An 11,815-nucleotide genomic window follows, 5' to 3' on the forward strand; every position below is an offset into this window, starting at 1 on the left:
AACCTCCTACTTAGTCTTCATGGGTTTTTTTACTATTATGTTCAGCTGCCAGCATATGGTCCATCATAACTTTTTGATTTGGTGTTCAACAATAAATTAGTTATGTATAACACCCACTGCTTCATGTTTTTAACCAAAATCTCAATTCCTCAGGTGGGGCATCCCAAGCCTGCCTCAGGTTCCCAGGCTCTGTGTTCTCACAGCACTCTGTGATTTGACCTCAATATCATTCTTTTTAATTATTTGTATCATAGTGTATTTTCCACTACCTGAAGTGCGAGGACGGTAGAGATTTGTCTTTCTTTTAAAGCCTTTATTTATTTATTTGAGAGAGAGAACAGAAGCAGGGGGGCAAGCAGTGGGAGAAGCAAACCCCCGCTGAGCAGACAGCCTGATGCGAGTCTCTATCTCAGGACCCTGGAATCATGAACTGAGCTGAAGGCAGGTGCTTAACTGACTGAGCCACCCAGGCGCCCGAGATTTGCCTTAACCCACACTTCATTCTCACAGGAAAGCACCAAACAAGGAAACAGAGGCCTTGGATTCTAATCTGTTGGGTTCTAAGTAAAAACCCGTCAGCAAGGCTCCAGTATCTGTACTGCACAGCACTGCACAGTCTCTCTCAAATTAAGTCACAGTTTAGGGCTCCCTTAAGAAAAATTATTTTTTTCTTGAATAGTTTAAAAATCTCAATAGTAAACATCTTGAATCAACCGGGATGAAATGTTCAACTTAACTAGAGTAAGTTACTTAAATTGTCGGCTTCTTGAACCACACAACTCTAAACAGACAGACAAATAATCCTTCCTCTCTCAAGAAATGTAATGAAACAAATGTGGCAAAAAATTATTTGAAAACTTAAGAGACAGGGGATTCTTATAACCAAAATATCTAAATCTTTGACCTTTATTAACAATATGATACCACTTGACAAATGTCGAATCTGACATAATCTGAACAATAGGCAAAGGTCTCTTCCTGTGAAGATACTAACTGGAATGTTCCTCCAATTCGTAATTCATTATTTTCTCATAAAGAAAGTACTATAGGGGCGCCCGTGGTGGTGTGGTTGGTTACGTGACCAACACTTGGTTTGGGCTCAGGTTGTGATCTCAGGGTCATGGGATTCAGCCCAGTGTCGGGATCCACGCTCAGCACAGAGCCTGCTTGGGACTCTCCCTCCCTCTGCCCCCTGCCCCTCCCAAGGGCTCTATTTCTCTCTCTCAAATAAATAAATAAATCTTAAAAAAAAAAAGAAAGTAGCATAGAATTAAAAACATACTGGTTAAACACAGAGTGGAAATGAGGAAAAACAATACTGTAGCTTGCGGCATCGTAACTCAGAGCAGCATGTCTGTGTTTGGCATTTCCTGTTTCACAGACTGAAATGCCACGTGTTTCTCCCCAGCCGCGGGTGTGCCGGTCCCCAAAACACCCACAAGTAATTGGCTTTGATTGCTGCCCTGGTCTCTCCTGGGCTGTCTGTGACTTGAAATCTCTTCCCGGAAGCCCCTTCTGGTTACTGTTACTCAAGCTAAAAGCCCCAGAGCAGCCCTACGTTAATGGGTCAAAGACCAACATACTGAAAATGTGAAAATACTGGCAAGTGCATGTCGGAGGAGAGCCCTAGATGCACTCCAGCGTTGTTAGTATCTGTTGCTGGACAAAAATGAAAATGTCACCTTAAGAAGGATAAAAAGTTTCTAAAGAGGACGATTCACATCTACAGTCTGATCAATCTCTTTCTCTGCATCACAACACGATGATGTATTGTTCTTTATTAATAATAATGAATATTTATTTTTCATTCTCACATAGTTAAATGGCTGGAAAAGACGGTTAATGAACATACACGGACTGCCCTCAGTGCATTAAATAAGTAATAACAGCAACTGTCATTAATATCGGACTTAGTGTGAGCTAAAAGCACAGATTCAAGGCTTGTTTTAGTTCTTTTGCCTCCTTGTCAAAAGATTTCCTCATGGATACATGTATTTTTTAAAACTCTATGTAAAGCTTAGCTGTGGGAAGTGTATGTAACTATCAGAAAATGTTTTTACTGGATTTATTAAATGAAACATATTGTGAAATTTATTGAGCATCTACTAGTATGCCAGTGTCTTTAATCCTCAAACCCCACCCTACAATGTAGGCCACTGTATCTACATGTTACAAATGTAGAAACTGATGCCTAGAATATTGTATGGGTAATAACACAGACAGGATGCACATTCAGGCCTGCTTGACTCTAAAACCTTAGATAAAGGCCCATGGGAAGGAGGTGATGGGGGTTGGGCGAGGATTAGAAAGGAGAGCTAGAGCGTTGAGAATGGCCTAAATAGCAAATACTAGAGAGACCAAATAAGAACATCAGTAGCAAAATGGCCAGAGGCAGAATCAAGTCAGATTATAGAGTACAAGGCATGGATTGGATGGTGGGAGAATGGATTGGGAAGATGGGGTTTGGTGTGACTGTTGGAAGCAGTGTCAGGTTCCAGTGGGTACAGGCTGGGTGCGTGGGTTGGCTGTCTTTAACTGAGAGGGGGAATGGAGCTAAAGCAACAGTACATCTTCTATTATTTAAAAAAAAAAAAAAAAAAAAAAAAAAAACTCTTCCATCATTTTAATTCATTAAACATATGTTTCTATCCATAAGGCCTATTCGTCAAATCAAGTAAAATAGCAATTTTCATTGGTCTTCCCCCTTAACAAGGTGTCAGATTGCTATGCGTTCTTCAAAAGCTCCTGCAAACATCTCATCTTTTACTGACAACGTTAGGCAGAATGAATGCCTCCTTTGTATGTGCTCCCTAGATTTTACACATAACTATTTTTGTGATTTGCTTACGTGTTTGTTTCCCTTGTTAGAAGAGGAACACATAAGAGCCCAAACCATGTCTTTTTGCACTTGTCCCCATAACACAAATAGAATGGCAAATAAAAATCCAAAAATATCAATAATCATATTAAATGTATGTGGTCTAATCACCCTATTAAAAGCCAGAGATTATCAAATGGTTAGACAAAACAAAACTAAACTACATCTTTCTACAGGAAACCCTCTATAAATATAAACACGGATAGGATAAAAGGAAAAGAAGGAAAAATAGATATCATACAAACACTAGTCAAAAAATACCTAGAGTACAAAACGGCAAAAAACTGAAATGTTAGGGGTCGCCGGGGTGGCTCAGTTGGTTAAGCAACTGCCTTAGGCTCAGATTATGACCCTGGAGCCCCAGGATCGAGTCCGGCATCGGGCTCCCTGCTCAGTAGGGAGTCTGCTTCTCCCTCTAACCCTCTCCCATGTCATGCTCTCTCTCAAATAAATAAATAAAATCTTTTTAAAAAAAACTGAAATGATAAAAGTAGACGGTACAGTGAACATGGCCCAAACCAGACTTTCGGAGGCCTAGATTTAAGAAGATATGGAAACATGATTAATTCGCTCCCATCTTAGGATATACTCCATCCCTCTCTCTTACTTAACAGCTAAATCCTTGAGATGGTTGTTTGAATTCACGGTCTTTTTTTTCTTTTCTGGTCAACTCTCACTTATCTCTCCATCTCTCACTGAATGAGACTTTGCTAAGGTTATAAAGGCCTCCACCCACTAAATCCAAAGGCCATTTTTTCAATCCTCCTTTCTCTTGATCTTCAGCAGCATATGACACCATTGATACGCCACCCTTTTTTAAAACACTCCATTCTCATGGCATCACACCTTTTTGGTTTTCCTTTGACCTCTTTGCCTATTCCTTCACAGCCTCCTTTCTAACCTTATCTTCTTCTTCTCAAGCATTGTATGTTGGAGTTTTCAAGATTCATACCCAGGCCTTTTTCTCTTCTTACTCTATAAACCATCCCTACATATGGTCTCACTCTTGTGAACAGCCTCAAGTCCTATCTATATGGCAATGACCTAAAATGCATACCTCCCGGTTGGCATCTGGCTTAAATTCCCTACCAAGCAGCGTTTTTGATCTCTCCAATTGGATGTCTCAGAGGTACTTCAAAAACTCAACATACTCAAAGCTAAACTCACAATATTCCTTCCTATTCCATTGTTTCTCTCTTGGTAAATGAGATCATTGCTCCATTTCCAAAAGGAAAAAGTCCAGGAATTATCTCACATACCCCTTTCTCTTGTTCTTCACACCCAATTGTTCCTTCACACCACAGCCAAAGGGATCTTTTAAAAAAAAAAAAAAAAATTTTTGAGAAAGTCACTCCTTCTTTAAAGTTTTCCGATGCCTTTTCCCTTGCTCTTAAAACAAGGACAACAAAGTCTGACTTCTGTCCCTCTCCAGACCATCCTTACCTCATTCAGGCCACTCTTGGCTCTGCTCTCTTTATTCTAGCCTCACCGGTATTTCTCAGTTTCTTCTGTCCTTCACAGGACCTTCCAGATGTTCCCATTCCTCCTCCTGATCTGGGCCACTGCTGTCCTTCTGCATAACTCCTACCCAGTCTTCAGATACTAACTCAAGCACCACTGACCCTGAAAAAGCTTTGCTGTTACCTTAGTCTAGGGTAAGCTCATTTGTTTCAAAAACTCTTACATGCTTCAGTTCTTTTCTTTCAGAGCACTTATCCTGGTTAATAATTACATATTAGAGTGATTATATGAAAATAATTTCTTCTATTGTTAGATTTTAAGTTCATGAGAGCAGGATTGTCTGTTTTGGTTCACATAATGTCCCTCGGACCAGAATTATGCCTGCTTTAGAGTAGATGCTGAATAAATATTGAACTAATGGATAAAGAAAAAAATTAAGAAGCAAGAATACAAAGAAAGCAGAGCTCAAGTAAGTAGAGACCAGAAAGCCAAAGAAGAAAAAGTCAATAACGAGTGAAACAAAGGAGGTGAGCATTTAAAGAAGAAAGTAGTTAAAAGCTTCATATGTTGCAGAAAGATTAAAAGGCATGAGAAGGAACTAATGAATGGGAGCAAGCAGAAAAACTATTTGCGACCTTTGAGAAAATAGTTTCAGTGTATTGATAGACTCCAAAGTCAGATAGCAGCAGAGCTGAGGAATGAATGGGAGACAAGAATACAGAAGAAGAAGTGGACTACTTTTCAAGAATGTGTCAATGAAAGGAAGGGATATGGGCTGCAGAAAGGATGGAGAGCTCAGTCACTGGAATATACTGATGGTGATCACAGAGGGGGAATCACAAGTCCAAGGCTACGGTAGGAGGCAGAACAAAATGACAGGGTTTGCAACCGAAGACAGAAGGTTAGTAAATTATCTTTTCCTGTGGTGCAATCCAATTACTTTCTATCAAGATAATGGTGATAAAAATAATAGCTGGGGTGGCTGGGTAGCTCAGTGGGTTAAGCCTCTGCCTTCGGCTCAGGTCATGATCTCAGGGTCCTGGGATCAAGCCCCCCATCAGACTCTGCTCAGCAGGGAGTCTGCTTCCCCCCTCTGCCTTACTCTCTCCCTTTCAAATGAATAAATAAGATCTTAAAAAAAAATAGCCAGCTTTTTTTTTTTTTTTTTTTTTGGACTGACTACTCGGTAAGTACAAAGCAAAGTGCTTCAACACTTCTCACTGGAGCTCCCAGCATCTCTGTTAAGGAGTGGGACCATTACCCCATTTTACAGATGAAGACCCTACTTAGCCACACAATGAGCAATTGATAGAATTGAAATTAAATCCAGATTTATTGACTTAGCACACACTATTGATTCCTAATTCCCCTGTTCCTTGACTCATTACCTTACAGCTACAAGTGGCCATGTGGCCCAGCCAATGGGATGTAAGTGCAAATATGTTTGGAGCTTCCTTGGAAGGCTTTTCCTTTTTTAAATATATAAATAAATATATTTCCATATATTTAATATCTATTATCTATTAAATGTATATTAAAATTTATAAATATTTAAATTAAATCTATGTAAATACATTTAAATGGTTTTTAAAGGAAAAGCCTTCTCAGGCTTTATTATATATAAAAAGCAAATATTGCTGGGCCATCCCATCCTCATAACTTGAATGTGATTATAAATCCTAGAGCTGGCTGCTGTCTTATGATACTTAGAGAGTAGCAGAGAAATCACAGAGAAGCTAGACCACCAAGAGCCACAGGACAACAGCCACCTATACCTAGACTTCTTGCTATGTGAGAAAAAAAAAGAAAAAGAAAAAACACAGAACCAGGATTTTTCAAATCACGTTGATCAGGTTTTCTGTTATTTACACTTGATTATATTCCTAATGGGTATAATTCAAAAGCCTCTGCTCCTATCTCGAAAACTCTATCACCTCTTCTCTATGAAATACAAAGACTGAGGCTCTTTCCACCTCCCCCCAGAGCATTCTGAAGGAGTTCAAGGTTGAAAGGCATACACAAATGTCTTGAAAAATGAAATTACTAGAGCAACTTATTGCTGTTTCAAAAAATCTTAAATCTCAACTAAGGAAAGAGATCAGAGTAAACACCCCTAGGGATACAGGATAGGGCAGCGTTTTCCTAGAATGACAAATCATAACCTGCTGGGAGTTTCTCACATGACACATGTCCCCTTTTGAGAATCACAGCCAGGGTGAACCACCTCGTACAAACAAGATGATGAGCATATCCTTACAGATGTGTTCAGGAGAGGAAAGGTTGAGGAGTAGAGTTTTATGATGACAGAGAGGCACACTTTCATTATGACATCAGTAGCACAATAATTGGTAAAAAAATATATATATAATTTTTTTTGAATCCAGGGGGAAACAATCCCACCTTATCAAGTGTGGCCTTTCTTAAAATGCAAGTATTTACTTTTATATGCATAACAGTAACAAACAATAAGTAGTAGTATGACCCAATAAAGCTGACAGAACCTAGACAGTATAATGAAATACTAACCAACGGGACTAGAGCATTCACAGGAAGAAATGGAGGTATGTTTCAGAGAAAGGCTAGAATAAATTTGAAATGCTTTAGTTTTTTAAATAGGTTTCCTCTTCATTTTAATTTATCTTGGTGGAGATCAAATTTACCACTCTCTCATTAAGAAATTAACAAAGTCATTTTTTTAAAAATTGGACTCAACATCTCAGGTCCCAAATTATTGGTTTGGTCATTTTACTGGACGTAGTGCTAGTATTTTCACTCACAAGACATCAGTTAAGCACCTACTGTGGGCAAGGCTGTTCTTGCCTTTAGAGTGCCATCAGAGCAGAGAAGAAATACCCCAAATTGCTTGCCTCTGTGGAACCTATATTCTATGAGAATAGGGAGCAAATAATAAGCAAATAAATATGACGCAATTATGCCAATCAAGAATAAGTGCTATCGTGAAAGAAAGCCAGGAAGGTGTAAGGTACACAGGCCATTTGGGGTGAGAATGAGACAGAGTTTGGGGGTGGGGAATGGTTGGTAGCTGCAATTTTAAATATGATGGTCATAAAGGTTTCATAGGGATGAAGACACCTGAAGTGAGATCTAATGGAATCAACCCATAGTCACACAGCTATTTGCTTTAATACTAAGTCTTCTTCTGTTGAATGTATCAGTGGAAAAGAGTTAATAGCCAAAGGCAAAAATATTTTTAAAAAAGACTTAATTTCCAAAATGTGGAGTTTTTTATTAAGTTACTGGTGTGTTGGTGTACTGAGTTTTTGTTTTTGTTTTTAAATAAATTACTGCACTGGATCTAAAAAAAAAAAGAAAGAAAGAAAAGTGATACTGTTTTCCTTACAAGTCACCCTGAGTCATTATAATCAGGCCAAAAAAGGAAAAAAGGCACTCCAGTGATTGGTAACCTTCTGAAGCTCACTGTTGATATATTTGCCTTTGGAGGAAAAGTTTTAAATGTTCATTTGGTTCCTTTATTCATTTTCTGATATACACCCCAAACACATATTTCAAATGAAGAAAAAATTTGTTTACTCTTAACAGAGCCCAAATTTCATCATGGGCTAAAATTTTAAGACATAAAATGACTGCTGAAACTGAATTTTAATCATATAGATGAATCACAACATGCATCTTTAGCTAGGCATGTATTATGGATAAGTCTAGTTTTCTACAGAGAATAATCACATGTTCTAATTACCATTTTGGTTATACGCATAATTAATAATATTCTGTCTTAATGGGACACACTGAATCTTCAGACAGTTGCAAGCTTTAACTATGCGTACTGCCAAATCCAACTGTCAGCCGGGCTGCCAAACACAAAGGAATCTTGATGTAGTGTTTTAGCATTGCTAACAGTGTGCATATCTTTATACATGATACAATGGAAAAATTAATTGCCTCTCTTTCTTCAAAATTTTCTCCACACTAACAATTTCACACTGCTTGATTGATCACTTACCCTAAATCATATATATTGGCAAGCAATCTCATGAACAAAAAAAAATATGAATGTAAACTTGTGACCCTAGACAAAGAAGAGAAGCAATGTTGTAGGACTTACTGATTGTAAACTTTCATTTTCTCGTAAACAAGCCGTGTGAAGTTCTGATTTCAACGTTGCAATGTGACTCCGATGAGATGTCATTTCCTTCTCTAATGTAGCAATTCTAGCACTTGCAAGCTGGTAGACATCCATGAAACTTTTAATCATAGCCTTAAGAAATAAATATAATGTCACATACAATTCAAATAAAGATGTCCCCAAGAAGAATTTCCATAATTTGAAAGCAAAATCATTAAAATTTTAATATATAAACAACTTTTCATCTTTCTTTCAAATAATAAAGCTAACCCTCACATTTTATATTGAGAACAGGGACTATTTTAAGAAAGTTTGGGAGAAAATAATTGAGACTTCTTTCCCAGAGTATATATTTAAATGAGATGTACTTTGATCTATTGTGTTTAAAATTTAGAATGCAATTTTTAAAGATGGCACACTTATTTTCTTTGTGAAGTTGAATTCAAATTGTAATTTGACCTAAATTTCAATCTTGAGACATACAATAGATGGATATATAAGCAAGATATTTCAAAATGAGCTGAGTTAGTAAAATTTTCAGTCCACCTAAAAAAAAACAAATGGTTTGAAACAAAAGGAGCTGAAATAATCCTGTAATTTGTTTAAGAGTAAATAATGTGATTCTTACATTGTACAAAAAAGCATAATTGTGTTCATTCATATAACAGAGGATTGCTCATGTGTTATACTATATATAATAAAATACAGGTGTGTGTAAGTTTTTTCTCCTCCCTAAATAAGTTATATTTGGGGGATTATTCGACCCCCTGTTACAACAGTTTAATCATATTTTACAGACTTCTTCTTCTAAAGCAACCAGTAGTGAATTGTAAGTCCAAGAACGCTATCACAACTTTTTTTAAAAAGTCTTTTCAAAATACCTCAAATATAATAAAAAACAAATATTTCAAAGACATATTCAAAGATAATGTTGTATTATTTACCTGAAAAAAAATGTTCTAAACACAGCAACAAGCAAGTAAAATGGTAGACAGTCTGAGAATTTCTAAATTCTATTCAATCCAAAGGGTTTGATTTGGAAAAGCTTTGAGAAACTAGATATTTGAGCAATTCTGAATGCACATGAAATAATGTGGTGAACAAAGAATAAGAAACAATGTATACAATGTCTGAAAAACAGAAGTAGGTTAACTATTTATAGGTAAAAGTAAGAAAATACGCACCTTTTCTCCTAATAAATTCCTATTTGCCCTAAAATATTAAGCTCGGACACCATCTCTTTCAAGAAACCTCTTTTGAACCCAAAGGCACTGTTAACATTTACTCTAGCTTTCTGTGGGCCCCCCCATGCTTACTTTTATCATAATGCTTATTGCTTTAGCAGAAAAGTATTAGTTTACGTGTTTCTCTTTACTAAACTGAGGAGCTCCTTAGGCCAGATACTATGCCTAATCATCTCTGTATCATCAGGGATGTTAGTGGCCCACAGTGAGCACTTGTTTGAATGAATGAATGAATGAATGAATGAATGAATGAATGAAAAGATTTTTAAAAACCCCAAGTTGAAGCCGTATGTTGGCATAAAATACCTTATAGGAAAGGATGAAGATATTTGGGAAACTATAATCTTAACACTCTAATGTATAAATTGTTAACTATACTTTGTTCAAGTTGAAAAAAGAAGTGAAAAGCACAGCTGTAGGCACAAAAGGACAGAATACACAAATAGAGAATTCTATTACCCAACATTGAATGAGCATGGTATGACTTCATGTTTGGGAACATCTCTACCTTACTTTGAGTCATTTCAAGATGAGCTTATAGCTAATACTAACACAAAATATTTCTCTGGGTTTCAAAGGTATGTAAAAACCAGAAACTAAGGGGCGCCTGGGTGCCTCAGTGGTTAAAAAAGCCTCTGCCTTTGGCTCAGGTCATGATCCCAGAGTCTAGGGATCGAGCTCCGCATCCAGTCTCTCTGCTTAGCAGGGAGTCTGCTTCCTCCTCCCTCTCTCTCTCTCTCTCTGCCTGCCTCTGCCTCCCTGCCTACTTGTGATCTCTTCTCTGTCAAATAAATAAATAAAATCTTTTTAAAAAACAAACAAACAAAAAAACCTAGAAACTATAAAACCCTATCTGCTTCTTCCTATGACAAGTCTCTCTCTACCCATAATTCATTCATCTTCACCAGGTTGTAAACCAAGTATCACAAGTCCTATTTCGGTCTAGTCCCCACTCTGCTGCTTACTCAGCCTTGCTCTGTTGGACAATGCCACGTCTTCTCTCTGGGCTTCCATTTTTTCCCTCCACGTACTGGGAAGAAAAGGTCATTTTCTTGCCTACTTCCAAAACTGTTGTAAGTCTCAGGTAATTAAAAATCTAAGGCAAAGCCATTCTCTTCATCCTTCAACTTCGTTTGCATCTGTGTAAGAAAGCCCTCCAAAAAATCTCACTCTCACTGAATCTCATTGTAGTATTACTTTAGTTCTATTTTTAAATTCTCCATTAAGATCTTAATGAGACAATCTGTGATAGGTGGTTTGCATACATATATTCTTGTTGGATAAGGACCTAAAAATGTATAAAAGGTACAAAAACATGCATAAGAGCTTATTGAATAAAAAAAGGAAGTACTCTTCTGTCAGTATGGGCTCCTGAATTATGATTTCACTGTTAAGGCACAATAGAATTGGCTTCTAACAGTCAAAGAGAAAAACCTCAAAACATTTCCAAAGTTATCCCCACATCCTAAATTTAGAGAAACATATTTCATGAATTCTCATGTACATGATACTCTTCAAGGAAAAATGATATTCCTTCAAACCTCTTTTTAAAAAAAAATAAAATACTTTTTTGAGGAGTTACACCTAAATTTTTATATGGTGGATGGACCAAAAGTCATAATTATTTTGGCTCCTTCCTTGATCTACTTTTAATAACTAAATCCCCTAATATTCAGCACATATTAAGAGATACCACATATTATTCTTTATAACACTAAAAAGAATATAATGATAATCAATTTTTTGCATAGGATTTAGAATGTTAGACATTTAAAATCTTTTAAAGCAGTATTGCATTTGAGAGATGAAAGCGGTTTTTTACAATGCTTATATATCTTTTCAGAACAACAAGAAGAGTGGTAAATACAGCAAGCATGTTTCATGGCATAAACAGTATATTATAGCATGGTCAGGGGGGGGAGGGGCGTTGCCTGTGAAATCACAGTTACTCCAAGAAAACACCAGACCTTTTGAGGAATTAAAGAACGTTAACTGCCAATATTAAGAAGTAATTCAAACTACGTCACAAAGGATTCCAGTGAAAAAACCCAACTCTTTAATAGAAAAAGGTGTCAGGTGGGAAGAAGTGGAAATGATCCTCTGAATAAACTGAGAGGGCACTGGGGC

The 11,815-nt window shown here is 37.1% G+C and overlaps 1 protein-coding gene across 1 annotated transcript in view; it reads right to left on the reverse strand.

Annotated features, from left to right (window-relative positions):
* LOC123390134 (coiled-coil domain-containing protein 171-like) overlaps positions 1-8,578 on the reverse strand; it is a 47,466-nt gene extending 38,888 nt beyond the window's left edge. Inside the window, exon 1 of the mRNA XM_045073487.1 lies at positions 8,424-8,578. Coding sequence (XP_044929422.1) covers positions 8,424-8,573 — 150 coding nt within the window. The 5' untranslated portion in view covers positions 8,574-8,578. The remainder of the gene's footprint in view (positions 1-8,423) is intronic.
* Between the last annotated feature and the right edge of the window lie 3,237 nt (positions 8,579-11,815).

This window comes from Mustela putorius, unplaced genomic scaffold, assembly GCF_011764305.1.
Source record: "Mustela putorius furo isolate JIRA1106 unplaced genomic scaffold, ASM1176430v1.1 tig00537240_pilon_pilon_pilon, whole genome shotgun sequence".
NCBI lineage: Eukaryota > Metazoa > Chordata > Mammalia > Carnivora > Mustelidae > Mustela > Mustela putorius.